A 19116-nucleotide genomic window follows, 5' to 3' on the forward strand; every position below is an offset into this window, starting at 1 on the left:
CTTTAGAACAGACTGCTAACTGATATAGCTTAGCTTACCCATGTAATTGTCATCATACGTGGGTTGTGCCACTCCTGTTTGCTTCTCTCGCGCCAGTTTCCTTAGAATATCCTTGAAGGAGTAATTTGCAATGATATCCGCGATGCTTGCAGTGATCACCTGGCCTGGATATAAATAACTTCATAAAYGAAAGGGATACAAAGGAGAGAGAGTTTCTACAAGACAGGGCTATCGGAACATCTGAACAGAACTGCAGGGGATAATGTGGCACAGATGCTGTGAGCAGAGAACAATGGTCTCATGAGCACATATAAATCAATACTACAAGGCACTGATATCCTATTGAACTGTCATAAGAACAACTCCAGACTCCAGATCCATGGCAACGCGCTGATCCAAACCAAGGACAAACTCTTTCAGACACAACTTCTCCAGAACGGCTACCTCTTGATCATGTATTATACACATGTAGTAGCCAAAAGGAGATGATTTCCCACTGGAGAATTCCAAGTTATACATGCCCTGCCATGAGGATCAGCTAGAATTTTCCTTCACAAGTGGCAAAGAAAAAAACACAGCAGTAAGTAGGGTTGCCAAGAGGCACATTCGTGGACAGACTATGAGAATCAGTTATATCAAAACAAATTAAAGCAAAAATACTCTACTATCCCTCTACCAGGCTTCATCCATTTGAGAAACTCCAGCTCCTACAGTCTCCTCACAAATTAACTTAAAATACATACAGGCAGCAATAAAAAGCTCTAGTCAACAACAAGCAGTGGCAATAGCTTTGAAAAAAATGCTATATTTACTGTACAAATCTGAATTATTTTTAAAATAGTAGCATTTCTAGGAAAAAAAAACAGAATCTTGTTAATCGAATGACTAATATGCCTAAAATACACGAAATACACGTTTCCATTTGTTGCATCTCCTGTAGAACCCAYAGCCTGATTTTTCACCCATTTAATTCATACTCAGTTGCTTGTTAAACAATCTTCTGATCTGTACTTGCTTAATGTAGACTGAAGACTGGTTATCTTAAACTGAGAAAATAATAAAAATCTAGAAATCTAGAATCCTTCATGCTTCCCTTCTTGGATCAAGTTAACCAGCAAGATGAACATACCTTGCCAATAAAAACTGCCAGGCCCACCTACTATCAGGTCTCCATTCTACAAAAAGAATTGAATGAAATTACATAACAAATGAACAAAACAAAATTAAGCATGCATGGGAATAATAACTTAAACGACCAAAAGAACATTATGATGAAGGAGAATAGCCCTAATCAAGGGAATTATGTATGTGCATGAATTTTAACCAAAATACAAAATTAAAGTTCAGATCACCCTAGGCATCTTCATTTCAACTAAAGCCACAGTTTTTAAAATTTATGTAACTTTCTAAAAATTGTTTATTATTTGTAACAAAGGATAAAGTCATCATAAAAGAATTCATATTCAGTAAAGTAAAAGCAATGCTTTATCAAAAAATATAATTAATTCAAACTTAATTATAAGTTTGAATCATTAAAATTCCAACTTAAATTATGYGTGTGTATATATATAAGAACATATATATATATATATAAGGACATATATAAGAACATATAATTTGAATAAGAACTTGAATATAAGAACATAGCTCCACATCACTAAAAACAATTGTAATAAAGAGATATAAAGGTTTCTGGTGGTGTAGCAATGGCATAGATAGTTGATAGCAGCTGCAATGTTTACTCCTTGGTATTGCTATTGAGCATGTTTGTGGTATACAGGAACACCTAGGCATTTCCCTTAGCCTTCCATAACAGACCAGGCTTACTCAGTGATTAGTTTGCCTCCAAATACATGCTTATATAAAYTGTTTGGTCTGAAAACACTGGCTGGTTGCTGCTCATTCATTCCTGAAAGTCGGGTCTCTGGAAAGCAACGTCAGTGGGGCAAACACAAGCAGAAGCAGAGATAACTCCTGCAATGCCTATGCAGCTGCCCAGACTAAGCCTGAGGACAGCTAAACTGGAATGTTATTGGCAAAAAAATAGGTGCTGATAACAGTCTTTCCTTCAAATTAAATCAGAAAGTTTGAAGTTTGCGAAGAAAGAAAGAACTTGCAACAGCTTCATGCAACTTTTCACATGGACAAGCATGGGGACAAACTCTGGATCACTGGGACAGCGTGTGGACGTTTGGGATACATCAGAAGTACATTTGGCCATAGAATTTTATAAGCAAAACCTCACCTTGTAAAAATCCAAGCTGAAGCCTGCTTGACAAAAGCCTTGTCCTTCAGGATCTGCATTGCCTGCAGTTATGAAGGCAAAAGCACCTTAGTGATTTCACAGTGCATGCAGAAKACAGCTTAAACAGTCTTACAGCAATAAGGCTATAAACGCAAAATAAGTGAATGTGTCTTCCTTTTTAGGAGAGGAAGAACAAATTAAGGACATTTATGGGATCCTGATCATGCAACTCTCATGAAGATTTTGAAAAATGAAATGAATTACTTGGGATTTTCCCCTCTCATCGCCAAGGTGGATCCCTTTGTATCAAGGATTCAGTTTGAATTTGAGTGTAGAAACAGAACTAACAACAGAACAAGAAATCCTAGAATAGCTGCCAGTTTGCACTGCCATAAACAGAAAAATGGATGTTTACTAAACCAATCTCAAAGAAATGCTCATCTAGCGGATGGTGTCAGTGTGAGTCAATGTTCCAACAATATCCTGATTATCTGTGCCATGGTGAGGGAGCATGTGTCCTTCATGAGGTCCAATCCTTTAATTGACGTACAGTGCCTAAATAAGGACTCAAGGATAATATAATATTTTGGATGAAAATTTATATATGCAAAACAATCCTTTCCGCTTCTGCCATTTCTATGTCTAGTCTCCAAATGTATAGTAAGTAGAAAATTCTTTTATAATTTTATAAACGGTGTTGTCACCCACTTTAGGACTTTTATGTGAATATTAGAGTGCTGAAGTCTGGAAGGTCGGGAAAGTGAGAGTAGAAATGGTCACTGGAGCCTTTCAAATAGCATCAGCCTTTCAAAATGCCACAGAGAGACTTCAACAGTGGATGAAACAGATTTTATGGGYATCAATTCTTACAGATTCCTCTCCTTTTTATAGCTGTCCATCCAGGTGTCTCAGTGGAAAGAGCAATTCTCTGATCTGTGAGTGTAGTTTCTGCTGCATGTCCAGCGTACTCCAAGGCTCACTGGAGCAGTGAGGCAGTGAGAGCAGCAGTATTAATAATAATCATAAATGCTTGGAGACAGGATGCTGAACAGAATGAAACTTCTGGTCTGCATCTTCTGCAGACTTACAGATAATTAGGGCTTGTGTCTCACCACGTGTACTGTTTATTTCCTATTCCCCGGGGCGTGAGGGCCAGAGATTGCTACCACAAGTGGAGAGGAGACACACAGCCCTTGAGGATCACAAAGAGGAGTGGGAACAGCAGTGTTAATGCGTGTGGTTTTCTTCCACGCTGGAAGTCCCACACAAATGAGCTACTGGGGGTGATATTGGCATGAGCGGAGATACAGGCTTGGAGGTTTCTGTGCAGGGTCTGGTCTTCAGATGGTAATCCTGCGATGAGAGATTTATGCTCAGCATAAGCATGAGTAATTGGTTTAAAATGCTGTCTGGTTCTTATCTAGAGCTGTTTGCTGCATTAGAAAGCCACTTAAATAGTACCAATTATATCACATTGCTAAAACCGCAGGAGTTTAATTTACTTAATTTCTCCTCTTTCAATCATATGATAAAGCATCCAATTGCAGACATATAATTTAATGCTACTTTTCCTTTAAAACCTTCTTCAATGCAATAATGACATATAGCAATTTTCCCTCAACCAAAACAGCCCCAAGACTGAAACAATGAAAACACTGACTGTAGCATCAATTCCTCAAATGCAGGATGGCTCCTACCAATACTTACTGTTGCGACAAGGCGAGTACTCAGCATAGGCACTGAAGTTCTGAATTGCAACATAGCAGGTGCCCACAGGGTCCTTCTCAGGGCTGTCTTTGAGGGTCCTCCAGTGATATAAGGGAGCGCAAGCCTATCAAAACAGGAACTATGTCACACTTACCTTTCAAATCCTCAATCATCTGGCAGATACACTTTTTATTAAACAATTTACGGGGCTCTCTCTGGTATTCTGTCATTCATGTGGAAATGATGATAACATATTGATAGCAGGAAATGAGGCACCATTACTTCTTATAATAAAATCATAAATTGAAAAGCATAGTCTGACCTTTCACTTCTAGCATTTAGCTGGTGAAATTCAAGAGGAGGTACAGCTCACACTTAGGCATAGGTTACACATTCTCCAACAGCCTGCCCCATGCACAATAYGCTTGCTCTGTTACTGCTCATAGCACAGGATCTGATAGCCTGATTTAAGCCGTAGAACACAAGCATTTGGATAAGGAGGTCCCTACTTCTGGGGATTCATAAGATGATCACTATTGCAGCACAACTGCTGTGTTTCTGCTTTACTGAGCTGAAGGACAGCTACTGGGATGTCATATTGCCATTGCAATTATGGTCTATCAGTAAATGAATCCCYGGTTCAGATCTTTAGGAGATGATGTGGCTGTCATGCATTCAGTAGGTGGGGGRTTAAGTCTTCTCCAACCTTCCATACTTAACATGTAAGGTTGGGCTGCCAGTGAACAGGTTTTTGCTTAAYAAGTTTGGCTAGTGAACTAATATTTTATCTTCTGTGCTGTGGCAGTGGTGTTACAAATATGACAGCCTAAGGATAAAAGATATACAATACACATAGAACGAGGCAAGATCTTTTTTGAAAGTAACTCAAGTAACTGGAAAAATAGGTAAGTTTTCCAGTGTGTAAGTCACTCTCCTAAGATTCCTGTGATCAGGGCAGGTGGGAGATTATTTCTCCCTACAACCTGGGYTYGCTAAGATTTAGGCACTCTCTRTATATGTCCTCGTCTTACTTTTCCAGTCAGATACCTGCCTAGCTGTAGCAAGGCACTGCTGCTATTCACAGTGCTATATAAACCCTAGTTTTGCCATCAGATCCAGCTGGATGAGCCTCTCTACTACTTAGAGCTGCTGGAATTGCCTTTGAGGACTTGTAAGACCAAGACATGCTTACCCAAATCAGTTTACAGACTAACAGTAACAAAAGCAAAACTGGAGTGCAGCAAAGAGGAATAAATTTCCTACAAGGTTGACTTTAGATGCACTGAGAAAATTGATTGAAATAGTAATTATATGTAATTGTAAATAGTAATTATATGTAATTGTAAACATCAACATAATACAGTTTACTATTGCATATGTGGGAAAAAAAGACTCTAACAACTTCATGACATGTTTTCTTTTTACTCAGTTCAGTCTACAAGCCTAAATATAAAGTTTCCTAGCTTTACTGTTCGATTTTGCCTTGGAAAATGTTAACTCTACCCACGTCCCAGCAAGTCTGAAAAGAGTTATCAGAAGCAAAACAAAGGTTGCTTAATATGGACACGYCACATCACTCAGTGGTGAGTATTTCTCAGTCCTCGTTTGATTAAGTTTTTGATTTATGAACTATTGTTTAGTAGAGTGCACAAAATGAAAAAAATATATATTTTTAGAATTTTTACATTGACAAATAAGAAAAAAGGGACAGAATATTTACTCTCACAAGTATGTTTTTATTTAACAAGTGAATGTATCAAAGAGAGATATATAAAGTCACTGAATATGAGATTTGGGGCTGTGATATCATTGATACAAGCAGCAGGGAATTACCAATATATAGTGGTCCTGTTACTGATGAGAGTGATGTTCTTCTTATTCATTACCTGTTTTATGTCAAAATCCTTCTCTAGAGTTAACAAGACATAGTACTTAAGAGAAAGCATTTTCTTTAGACTTATTCACATTAAGTAATAACTGAAACTGCTTAACAAATCCCAAGACAAAAGTTATTGCTCKGGAATTGTGAAAGTAATAAGATACGACCAAACTAACAATTGTTATCACAACACTGTCAGCTATCTTTTCAATGGAAATTTTAGTGCATGAATTGTTAAACTAAAATGTCTGTGCATAAGCAACATCATCACTACCTAAGTAAGTAATAAAATACYTGGCCTAAGAATGAACCCAAAACAACAGCATGAATACCCACGCTGGGATCCTCTGTCAATACAGGGAAAATGTTCTGTGAAACYGGAATATAAACACTGTGCTTTGAGAGCAGTCCTCTGATTCAGAGATTATTTTTACCAACACTATCACATAGCTATTCAGAAGAATGTAAATGTGATGAAAGATGACTTATTAATTATCTGCAGCACAGATCTTTTCTCTTGTTAGATAACTCTGCATTTAATTCTGCATTTAATCTTATAAAATATAATAATAATAATAATAATAATAATAATAATAATAATAATAATAATAATAATATTATTATTATAATATATTATATATATTATATATAATATATTATATATATTATAATATATTATATATATTATATATAATATATTATATATAATAATTATATTATTATTATTATTATTATTATTATTATTATTATTATTATTATTATTATTATTATTATTATTATTATTTAGGCATACAGCAACAACAGTTACTCCCTATTTCAAAAAAAKATTTCCATTATCTGTTAATAAGTCATCATTTGCTTCCGTAACAAGTGAAGTGACTTTCTGATATTTAACATGCAAGAAGGATCATCTTCAAGTGTTCGGCTCAACCTGATTTTATAAACTGTTTCTGAGTTATATATATTATTTGTTTTATAACTTACGCACAATCTAAGCACAAAGTTCTTTCTATAATCTGTACGCAGAGATCTATTAAAAATATACATTGGAAGAAATATAAGCATTATCTTGAAATGAATACCAAATGCATGAGACTCACCACAACTTTTTCTTTATGAGCTTTGACTGTTGCCCCAAACCACTGGTTTGTCTTAAACTCAATAGGTTCCCTGGTGCCATTGACTTTGATTTTCCTGTTGTCTGACAAAGAAAGAAGCAATATGTTGACAGCTGATTTAAAAACGTGTTACCCTGTGAACTGTAAATATAAGTGAACAGACTAATGAATATATTAATTATACTGTAGCCACTGCCATCTTTCTACTACCTTAATACAAAACGATTAATATCTATACTTGAGCTTTTCACTACTCAATGAAAAATGCCTCATTAAAATCCACATGTGAATATTCAGAATAATTACATTTAAATTTCAGAAAAAAAGTAACCTAAAAAGAAATCCTGTCTTCTCCATTAAAAAAAAAAGAATTTATGTTGAGGTATGTATAACAATCTCTACAAAAGAATGAGTGAAAATATSTAAGAACTTTTTTTGTAACGATAGAAACTTTTTCATGCAAAAAAAGCATGTTCTGTAATTAGCTTTTGTCAAACAAATGAAATTTCTCAGCATGCTGATTCAAGGATCAGGATTACAGATAGCACAGGACCGAGTTTTTAACTGAATTACATGTGTACACACTGCCACAAGAGACAGCTTCTTAACATTGCTTTATATACACTCTTGCAGATGTCAGCATTAAGAGAAGCCATCTGGGTAAAGACTCAGGCCAATTATAATGTACTTCAGGTTTTAATAAAAAGCAGACATCCCTTCCTTTTGCCCTCAGTTCTCTGAAGTAAACTGATTTCCCACATGTTCATGAGCTATGCTCTTTCTTACCAGTCATTCCTAATGAACTTCTCAATTTATACATAAGCAGGGTATTACTCCTTTCCCCTTGTATCTGCATTCCCTTTTTCTTATTTCTGGTTCCTATCAAGGGGGATTTCACAAGAATCTATTACTTTTATTCACCATAGGTGAAAATAAAAACATACTACACAGGCAACTTTAGAATGTGTGTATGTGTGTGTATATATATATAAAGTGATATATATAAAGATATATAGAATCCTATATTCTATGGATTTATATACATTTTTAAAAAGAAGGGGAAAATGTAGCTGCTATAATTGCTACCTTTTAAATGCCAACACTTCTTGGGATTTGCCAGATGGGGACACAGGAGATATAAGCACTGTTTTCCAGGATGTGGGATCACTAGCTACTTCAGCACATGGTAACCTCATATATGYTACACATACAAAAAGGATTAGAAAGAAAAATCCCGTACAATTGGCAAAACAGGATATTCTRTTCTCTATTTTTTTCTAGTGAGCATGGAAGAAAATTGAATGAGAATGAATCTGTGAAAGTTTGAAAGTCTCTGGGAAAATTTCTTCCTTCACACAAATGTGCATTTCTGCACTGTACCAATTACAGAAGCTCATATGGAAATCCATGCTTGCAGCACTAACAAGAGAACTATAAATTTCAGAAATATTTACATCTTCAAAATCCCGGATCAATAATATAAAATCTAATAATACATATAAGGCAATATATAATAATATAAAATCTCTACAAATATTCATTTTTAAAGTGCATTTTACTTAAGTTAGGCCTACATTTTAAGAGTATGGGAGATACTGACTTTGACACACTGCATTGTAGGAGCTGCCAACTTTTACTTTGTAGTTGGCAACACCATTTTTGATTGATTTTCACAGTTAAGCCAGACCCTTTCAGGCTTTAATGACTTCTTTTCTCTTCTTTTAATGCTTCAGCAGATCTGAAGATGATCAATCCATAGATGAGGTCTCGATAGAAACTAAGCTTTTGAAGCTTGAAAATCAGCCATGGTTGGCTTACAGCAGCCAAGGCTAGCCTGGCTCCAAGGATCCTCACGACCAGTTTTCTCACCTGAAAAGAGCTCGCATTTTCAATCAAAACAGCATACTTGTCAGCTGACAAAGTACACTCAAATGAGTGGAGAGGTAAGGTTTTAAAACTTGGACAACTGTTTGCCTGTAGTGGTCCTCTGGAATCAAACACAGGAGAATGGCTAGAAGAGAAGTTTCTGCAGGATTTACCAAAAAAAAAAAAAAAAAACCTCCACAGAATTTAACACTGAATTTAACACTGAATTTACCAGTGGAGCTGCAAGAACTCCTCTCCCTCCCTTTAGTGGTATCCTCACCATGTGGCATGCAATTTTCATTATAAAATATTCAGTGAAATACCACAAACACTCAAATTGGTATAATCAAAAGAGTTATTTTCCGTATAAAAGTCTTTCCACAAAAACTCTCTAATCACTTTTTTTTTTTTTTTTCAGATTCTTGTAGGAGTTATGGAGTCACTTGTCCAATTTCTGAGGTTGTGTCTTAAAATTGAACTGAGTCTTTTTATGCAGCAGCCAAACACTATTATGGATCACCCTAAAAGAGCAACTGCTTTCCCTATAACTTTACCTATAACTTTAAATGAAGGTATATACACAGTGAGCTGGTATGGATACCCATACATGAAGCTATACAGCTGCACACAGACTGTCATTATCATGCACTGACTGCACTCAAGTAGACAACAAGCCTCTGACTAAAGACATGAAATATCCTCTCCTGACCCAGTTATCCAGACTCCATTTACAACTAAGGATATAATGTAGCATAAAATCAGAGAAGATCAGAAGTATGATTGCACAGAAATACAGTATTTTTCTTACTAATTACGGAGAGCCAAAGATGATCAGCTTAAAATAAACTCAGAAAAAAAATATTATGTTTACTCAGATAAATCCCACTKCAGGCTCCAAAAAACAATCATGTTGCTATTTCTGTCTTTGTCAAATCTGCCAAAAATATTAAGCCTGTGTTTCAATAAAACCCTTGTATGTATCCTCACAATAATCTTTAAGACAGAGAAATATCTCCTATGTTATTTATGGGAATCTGAGGGCTGTCGGCTATGTGTACACTCTGCCTTATCCATGGGCAAGGTTATACCTGTGCGAGCAGCTCAAACTGGGCTTGATTTCAGGCTCTATGAAAATGTCATCTCCTCTTCTGGAGGAGAAAGCCTGGTGCCTTTCAGGAAGGAAATCAGACTGTATCTTGCATCAAGATATGTGAGTGCAGTGCAAGGGCAGCGAGGGCTCGGGGCAGCAGCTGAGCTGGGCTCATGGGCCTGAGCCCGTCTGCAGCTCCATGCAGGCAGTGCCTGCCAGGTCAGAGCCAGCCCAGGAGCTGTTCCAGGGAGTCAACAGACTGAAAGACTCGTGATTTTGGCCTGAAACCCAGCCCTGGAGTCTCTCTTCAATATACTGGCTCAGACTGTGGTGCAGGCTAAGGYCAAGCTACCCAAGAGTATTTAAAGAGGGATACTAAATCCACCATTTAGGCTCACAGACATCCTTAAATCACATTCTGGTGCCTAAAATCTCCTAGAAATAGCACTAGTCCACAATCCTTCTTCAAAGAAGCTCTAGATATAGTGAAACATGATTCTCAAAATCAGTGTTCCTTCACCCATCCTGCCAGTGGGTCCAATCGTCTAGCCCTGAGCTACCTAAGGACACGTTATTTTGCATAGGTAGGTGTAGGTGCACACTAGCTCAGAGTAGTGCTGGATCATGGCAGAGAGCTTCAGGAAGAGATGTATGCTACGAGCAATCAAGTCTGCTGCTTTATTATTACTCACTAAGACAGTCCACGCTGCAGCAGACCACACTCCACTTGAGGTCTATCCCTAYAGTCCTTTCATGTCACGATGACCATCTGCTTCCTTCACTGGAAGATTTGTTTGAATGAGGAAAGTGGTCCCTTAAGCTGCCAAAGCAGCAGCTTGACAAATAGAAAAATTTGAATCCAGACAGAAATTGCAAACCTAYACAAGCACAATGCAGGGATYCAGTTTTAGGAATTAAAGTCTGTARTGAGTGCAAGTGAAAATCCATCATTTAGACACATTAGACCAAACTTRGCCCTTGCTAAAGGGCCTGGTCTCATTTCACTCACTGAGCGAGCACATCATGAACTGTTAAATAGGCATCAAACAAACACTGCCCTYACAAGCATTTCTTTGTGCGTATTAATCAAGATCTGCATATTAACAGATGAACATACAAACACTAATGGTGGTTCATTCCGTTCTTGAAAACTAGCATTAAAAAATGCAACATATTTACAGTTTGAAAATGCGCAAACAAAAGCAAATTAGGTTTTTTTTTCAAAATTAACGCAGAAAAAGAATGTTCCTAATCAAAGTGACAAATCCAGCATTACAATCATCTGTGACTCTTTCAAGTCAGTTCTCACTCTTTAGAGTGAGAAATTTTTAGAAGTATTATCTTTATACGGTGTGCATGTGTAGTTGTGTGTACGTACTGGAACAGATAAAGAGAGATGACCACGAAGTGGGTGTCTGTAGCAGGTTCACTTATAACCGATCCTGTACCCTACAGCTACCTGGACTACATCTGAGATAAGAAAGACCTTCAAAGACCCATCCTGAGATATGCATATGTACGTGTGTATCTGTGGATATATAAAAATATATATATAATATACAGAGATGCTAAAAGATACAAAACATTATATATATTTATAAACAATTAGATACAGGCAGAATAGAGGGCATAATCACTTTGATTTCCACATATTTATATAATATGTGAATAAAAATACATAAACATAACAAACATTTATATGCATATAAATATATACATACAGGTCAAGGAAGGCAATTATCCCCCTCTACTTGTGACATGAGAGGTGACACCTGGAACACCATACACAGTTTTGGGACATTGGGTAAGAGTTGGAGATGTTTAGCTTAGAGAAGAGAAWGTAAAGGAGTCTCTAACTGCATCACATRCAGACCGAATAGGTAAAGAGAAAACAGACAGACTCCTCCTCAAGATATGCAGCAAGGGAAATTCTGAAAYTCTTCACAGTAAAGGTGATTAAGCACTGGGAGAGGTTACCCCCGAGTTTGTGGCATCTCCATCCTTGGATAGTTGACTACAGAAAGCTCTGAGCAATTTAATTTAACTTTCAAGTCGGTTCTGCTGACTGTTCAGGGTCATGGCTCACAGGAGGGAAAGCCAGTGCAGGAGGGGTTTGTACTTGTTTATACAGTCCCATATTGTAGAACAGAAGAAAGAGATGGTCTCGGCTCCCCATCACCATGGCAGGGTGCCTTTTTTGGAATCAGCATCATAAAAGTTCCAAACAGTACCACATATTTCTAACCAAAGCCAGGTCAGTAACAGTTGCAGGATCATTGATATTAGGCCTTCCATATAGACACAAAATACAGCCTAGGGAATGTAGCCAAGCAACTGTTTCAGTGTTAAAACCAGGAAAAAAACTAGTGATTTCTAGTGTTCTGAGACAGTAAGAACGTCCAAATTCCTTGGATGATGATAACAGTTGGTTCTATTTTTAAGCTGATCACAATCTGCAAACATTGATTTATGTTTCTTAATTGTGCCTAGATTCTATTCAGAGAAGTTCTTTTAATTTAATAGATTATAACCTAGGGATCCTTATTTGGGCTTTCATTCCATGAGTCAAGAAAAAGGCATTATCAAACCCAACAGGATTTTTTGCCTCAGTACAATCTGAACCAAAATTAATTAAGAACTCAGAGCTTGAAATAACACAGCTAGGGGTATTTTTTCCCTTCTTTAGATAAGATTGAGACTTATAAWAGAAACCCACAAAGGTCTGTTATAAATCAGAATGCTACCTATGAACCAGCAGGTTCCCAATAGGGCCATACTGCCATAGCTGACTGCAACGTGCCAGCATTTAAATGTACAATGAACTTCTCCCTCAGCACTTTCTCTTGAGATGCAAATTCTGTTTCATTACAGAACTCCCCCCGGGTCCTACCATCTTTACAGCTAATGATTTTTTTTTGCTGTAACTAAATCTCTCAAGTCCCACAATACATCCTTTCCTTGTACAGTMCCTGGGTTCTGTTACAATCAGCTCAAGTGCTGGCCAGACCAGCTCATGCTTTTTATCAGCTGCACGCTTGGCCAGAGCTCACTTATATTCCATTCCCCTGTTCCTCTTCAGAGGCTGTTCAGATTTCCTTCATTTAGTTTACAAAACATAACCTAGCTGACCAAAACCTGCTAGTGTTCACTGATAGCAAAGACAACACCCCAGTGAATCCTGGAGACTTCAGGGAAGAGCAGCTAAGAATTCTGCCCATTTGAGGCAGAAAATTTAATTTAAAAGGCAAGAATGTGTTGCAGTGTGCAGGCATGATAATTTAAAGTAAAAAAAAAAAAAAAAGAGTTTCTCAAATATGAATGATTAGTTTTTTAACAGATCTCAAATGCAATACTTTGCTCCTGTGGGCATTTCAGTTTGCTTCTGGCTACAAGATGCTTTGAGGGCTCCAGAACTTACCCAGCTTAGTTAAGCTGGGGAAAATGTTGCTCTCCTGCTACCTCTTCTGGCAGAGGGAAGGAAGAGCACCCGGGTTAAACACAAGAACTGTGTGATTACCTTTGCAAAAGCTAAACCTCATTTCGTAATGAAGAAACTGAAACAAAGAAGCTGGCTTTGTGCAGGATCAAAGCTCTTGGATATAAAGTCAATCCTTGTTCCCCACCCTCTGATAACGTTTCAATGAGTATCACAGCCTCGCATTGCACAACAGCGTAACTGGGCAGGAAAAGAAGGGAAACAAGTGAGAAGAAACTTTCCCCTTGAGTTCTTATCTCTTGAGGGAAGGGTACACTAAAAACCCTTGCATTACTCTTTAGGTCGATCTCTGCACAATGAAGTGGGAAAAAGCACCTTTCAGGGGCAAGGTGCTCAGCTTCTTGCTCTATCCATCTCCCAGATTTAGGGAGATTTAGAGAACTGCAAAGTTGGGACTACAAAGAGTTCCCATGATGTATCAAGAGAAGGGAAAAAATTGAGAGTTCCCTGCTAAAGCCCCTTCTTAGCTGAAGGCCATGTCATTGCCAGTCCATATGGGAATACCCTGTTATAGGATTTGCTTGTGGATGGAAGGGCTTAACCCAAATAAGCAGGCCAAAACTTAGCCCCCCTTTCCTCTTCTGTCTCCTGTCCCTCATCAGAAACAGTCTTCTTCATCAAGAAGACTAATTATTGATGCAATTAGTCACTGAGGTAGTCACCTCAGCTTTGGCAATCACTGGACGGATTGCTCTGAAGAATAATGACAGAGGTCAGTGACGTCCTGGGACAATTCCCTCTAGAACATTTTCAGTTAAGCAGGACTGATTTTAGCAATGTGCTGCAGGGATTCCTGCACTCGTCCCAACTCTATTTAAAAGATCTCCTCAGTAGGAAATGTACCCAGCACAAGAATCCCCAGGAACAAGGGCAAAGCAGGTGCTCACAGCACTCAGACCAGCTTGGACATCCTAATCAGTGCTGCATCATGCCACAGAGAAAGCACGACTTCAGTCTCCTTTTTGACTATCAGTGCTTGTTGTAGGAACTCAGTCTGTTTGATAGCTGGGACATAGCTGTAAGAAGTAATGATGTATTTTTAAAGTTGGCTTTATAACTTTCACTGTAAACTGGGTGAAGACTGAGTATTCCTGTTGTAGCCAATACAATGTCTGCTCCCCCATACGATTTTGTTTTCCAAGAAAAAAGGAACAAAAGTGTTTCACAACACACACGGATTTGCCTTTGGTCATTTAAGGCTTACACGAGTCAAAGCACAGGGTTTAGTCCTCCAAGCCACAGTCTGGAGGCAAGAAGGGAGGCCACACTTTGCCAGTCTCTCCGAGGTCTCAGATCTCTGTCTGCTGGGGCAGAGATCCACATTTTCCTTACACCAGGTCGGGGTGACAGGTTGTACTAGGTTAAGCATCTCTGTATTCTCTCTACAGAAGTCAATGGCACGAGATATACAGGTGCTTTTTAAAACTAAAACTTCAACTATTTAAAAAATAGTAAGGAACTTTTCAACAAAACAGCCAAGACTATCCTATCTCATTGCTAACTGCCAAATGTTAATCTAGGTAAGCCTGAATTTTTCTGTAATGTGTATACCATTCTTCTGGCTCCCTCAGATCACATCCTAAGAAAGGCCCTCCTCTATCTGAGGCAAGATTTACTTTGCAAACTCACCACATTTGTTTTAATCATTTCTTCTCTGACTCATAGGTATGTTCTTGTTCATCTTTGCCCCTTAATAACCCTTCAATGCTTGTTGGAAGAGTTTTTTCTTTTTCCTTTTTCATTTAACTTTATACTCCCATAATAAGGCATATCTATCCATATCATGCAGTACCCATCCCAGTATCCACAAAGCATAGAGKAACTGCAAACTGCTAAAGTGCAATGTCACCTCTGTCACAGCATGACATCAGAAAACCAGTGGCCAAAGCCATCACAGCATCCTCATRAGACATCTCACTTATTTCATTTACTCAGACAGAAGAGAATATTAGTGTTAATGCAAAGTACATCAAAAAACTTAGAGATGAAGGAAGCCTTCCAGGAATTGGGTCTATTCTCCTCCGGAAAACAGTGAAATACTCTGTAAAGTCACATGTAAGCCTCACTTGTCCAGTTAAGCTCCCACTTGCACACTCCTTTCCAAAAGCAAAACAGGCGCGTTACAAGATTAGGCAACGATTTGTAATTATTCATTTGCAAGTGCACACAGTGCTACCCGTGCAGACCTCGTGAGGTCGTTCCAGCCGCAGGGAAATCCAAAGCACTGTTGTTGCTCTGGGATAAAAGTGTGCAAGTCCCCTGAATTTTCTCTGTTTCTGAGCTCTGTCGGCCGTTGTTGGCAGTAAAAGCACAAAGAGCCCCTGAGTGCTCTCCGTGCTGCCTCCTCCACGGCAGAGCCTAACGTGCATCGAATAAAAGGTGACCTGAAGTCATGTCACATATCTAGCTTGGGATATAGTATATGTGGAGCCGTGTTAAATTACAAGCATCATATATATGCTCCCCAATTTTTTAACTCTGACCAATTATCCATCAGTTTCATTTCTTTTGCTGTATTTTCTGAATCTAACCGATAATACTCTAGATAGAAGTACTTAAACAGCAAGCTTTGTACAGCAATGCATCAAAATGAAACCTTCCAGCCCTCAAGCAGTCTGCATATTCTTTCTGTTCTGTTTTGGAAAACCTTTCCAAGACTCTTACAAATCTCCTATGAGGCATGAAGCTTTACCCTTTAAAATTCAAGCTGTAAGAGTTGAAAACCCAGTCTGATAATAATTACTGGGTGTTTTTGCTTGGGGAGAAAGGATAATCTAGTGATTTAGACACTAGAGGAGTCTGAAAAGATCCAGAGTCAGACCCTAGTGTCATCACCAACTTCCTGTAGGATCCTGGACAAGCCAGAATGTTTTTTTTTTCTGTTTCTCAGAATAAATAGAAAAATGTGAGTGTAAATATAAAACAGGAGCAACAGCATTTTTCAGGGATATTGTAGTGAGCAAAGGAAAGAACCACAATCTCAAAACATCCCTAATACTGATTAAGGATTAGCTATGGTAGTCAAAGGCTCCAAAAAGAACTGTGAGTAACACACTATTTAAAGTAGCATCATTGAGTCTAGTTATCATGTCTCTGTACTGYGCTCTTTAGGGGAATAGTGGTAAAGGACCAAAAACTTGCTCCTGCAAGTAAAATGTTTTGGGGCTAAGGGAGCCTTAAATTCCTGTCCACGCTTACATGTATGAAATGCCTGCTTGGTGCAAGCCGTGCAAACCTTGCTGGGCTTTCTGCACATGAGGGCAGCTGGCCAGTGCTGAACCGTGAGGACCGGCACCTCTGCTCTTCCATACCTGGATCAGACCGGGAACGGGAGCACTGCTGCCCACTGCAGTCCCACCCGCGTGCACTGTGTGCGCCCGTGCCTGTGCACTGGGCTCCCTCCCGCTCYGTGGAGCCGGCTCCGGTTCAGCCACGCTCCCCATCCTATCCGGAGCGCATCGTGGCGCAGCGCCAGAGCCGCTGGAGCGGTCACCGGACACCGGGAACATCTGCCAGTGCAGAGCTCTACCCAAAGGGTGCGGAGCTGTCCCGAGCATTCCAGGGACCTTTCCTGGAGTTTCAAACAGGAGCACAGGAGTTGGCCTAAGCTTCATCACTAGAGACACACTCATTTCTCCCAATTCCCCTTTAAAAGGCAATGGAATCTTCATTGGATATGGGAGCTTTCTATTCAAAATTGAAGTCCCTTTACAAAGATAATATACTCCACTTGTGCAAAACATGAATAATCTCCTTATAAGATAAAAATACTGCAATATAAGCTCTGTTTTAAAGCTATACATACCATACACAGAATAATAAAAATATGGCTAGTGGGTACACCTGTACACCCACACCTAGGTACAACCATACCTAGGTACAACCACACCTAGGTTGTAACCATRCCCTGCATTACCTGCCCTAGTGGGCTGACACGCGGGTGACACAGAAATGCTGTAAGTGCTCGGAACAGGTGCCCTCTCCCTGTTTTGGGGCAGGGAGAGTCACCGAGACGGAGCTGCTGGATGCCAGCACGGTGACAGTGATGGGGGCGCACACGCCTCGAGCTGGGACGGGGCAGGACTTGCTCTGCGTACGCGCTATATTTAAGCAAGCCCTTCTAATTCAATTTGTGCGCTTAGGAAAAGGCAGAATTGCGTTATGCTCACATTTAAACAAGTTGCAAATGCTAAGATTAAATATAACCTATGGAATCATGATTTTGCTTAATGATTAAGTGTCAAAATCTGCCTAAATTAAAACAGTCCGTTTTAATGTCCCTGGGAACACTAGGCTTAAATTATTTTTAAGACCTATAAAAAGAAAACAACAGAAAAAAAAAAAAGCATAAACAGACCGAGCTGTTTAAAATGTGTGCTCTAATTAAATAAGAAACATCTGCCTTGGGGCTTTGGAAGTGCATGTAATCCACCCGCGCTGTGCCCCAAACCAGTTCCCGTCTAGGACCCCGGACTCCGACGGGGGCTCAAACCTCCCCGCGGCCCCGCGCGGCCCCGCGCAGCCCCGCGCAGCCCCGCGCCACTCACTGGTGCCGTCGAAGGGGATCTGGCGGCAGCGCGGCGCGGGCCAGGCGCAGGCATAGACCGCTCCTCCCTGCACGATGTCGGGCTGCGAGGTGTTGGCGCGGGGCGCTCCCACGAGCACGCTCACCCTGCACGGCGGGCGACAGTGACCGCGGGGACCGACGCGCATCCCCCGCGCATTCCCCGTGCACTCCCGCGAATCCCCCGTGCATCACCCGTGCACCCCCTCGCACCCCCTGTGCATCCCTATGCATCCCCTGCGCATCCCCCGCGCATCCCCGCCGCGCCACCCACGTGCTGGGCTCCGGCACGTAGAAATCCACGGCGTAGCCGAAGTAGCTGCCCGGCGGGCCGCTGTACACCGTGAGCTTCTCCTCGTCCAGGTTGAAGGCGACGAGCGCCCGCGGCCAGAGCAGCGCGGGCAGCAGCAGGAGCAGCGCGCACGGCCGCCCACGCCGCCCGCCGCCGCGCGGCATCCTCGGCCGGGACGGGGCAGCGGGAGCAGCGCGGGGCGGAGGGGAGCGGAGCGTTGCGGAGCGCTGCGGAGCGTTGCGGAGCGCTGCGGAGCGTTGCGGACGGGAGCGGCGGCCCAACGCCCCGCGCTGCCTCAGGCGGCCGCCGCTCTGCGCGGGGCCGCGGCCGGGGCTGGCGCGCGGGCCGCGCCCGGCGCCCCCTGGCGGCCGCGGGGCGCGCGGCGGAGCCTCCCCCTGCCCCGGGAGCTGTGCGGGCTTGGGATCTGCCTTTGGGAGAGCGTGGAAACCAAACTGGTGACAAGCTGGCGCTCGAAGCTGCTGTTAGTGCTTGCCCAACTATATAAACTTCACTCGTGCWGAGCAGGGAGCTCTGCAAGAGCCCGTGTCCTTCCTGCCGCCCTTCCCAGACGGCTGAGCGGCGCTGCGATTCCCCTTTCCCTCCCGGCGCAGCTGGATCTCAGCGCATGCCCTGCGCTCCCGCCGCAGTCCAGCCCCACTGAACACAGCCCTGGGGCGGCAGCTCCGGCTCCTTCCCTGGTGCCCCGGCCTGCTCGGCCTGCACCTCGATGCCTGTAAGGCCRCTTGGGCCAGGTATTTCCCAAACCACGCTCTGTATCCAGGTGCACCGGGGGAATGAAGTATCATTAGTTGTTGCAGCACAAACACCCAAGCCCTATTGAGCATCTCCAGATTTGAAA

At 41.0% G+C, this 19116-nt stretch overlaps 1 protein-coding gene across 1 annotated transcript in view; it reads right to left on the reverse strand.

Moving 5' to 3' along the window:
* Nucleotides 1–7026, reverse strand: part of ITGA8 (integrin subunit alpha 8) — an 83821-nt gene extending 76795 nt beyond the window's left edge. Inside the window, exons 1-5 of the mRNA XM_026039362.1 lie at nt 6932–7026; nt 3953–4076; nt 2246–2307; nt 1130–1175; nt 39–164 (exon numbers count right to left, since the gene is read on the reverse strand). Of these exons, the coding sequence (XP_025895147.1) occupies nt 39–42 (4 nt within the window). The 5' untranslated portion in view covers nt 43–164; nt 1130–1175; nt 2246–2307; nt 3953–4076; nt 6932–7026. The remainder of the gene's footprint in view (nt 1–38; nt 165–1129; nt 1176–2245; nt 2308–3952; nt 4077–6931) is intronic.
* Between the last annotated feature and the right edge of the window lie 12090 nt (nt 7027–19116).

This window comes from Nothoprocta perdicaria, unplaced genomic scaffold (genome assembly GCF_003342845.1).
Source record: "Nothoprocta perdicaria isolate Ctin4 unplaced genomic scaffold, notPer1 scaffold_23, whole genome shotgun sequence".
Taxonomy (NCBI): Eukaryota; Metazoa; Chordata; class Aves; order Tinamiformes; family Tinamidae; genus Nothoprocta; species Nothoprocta perdicaria.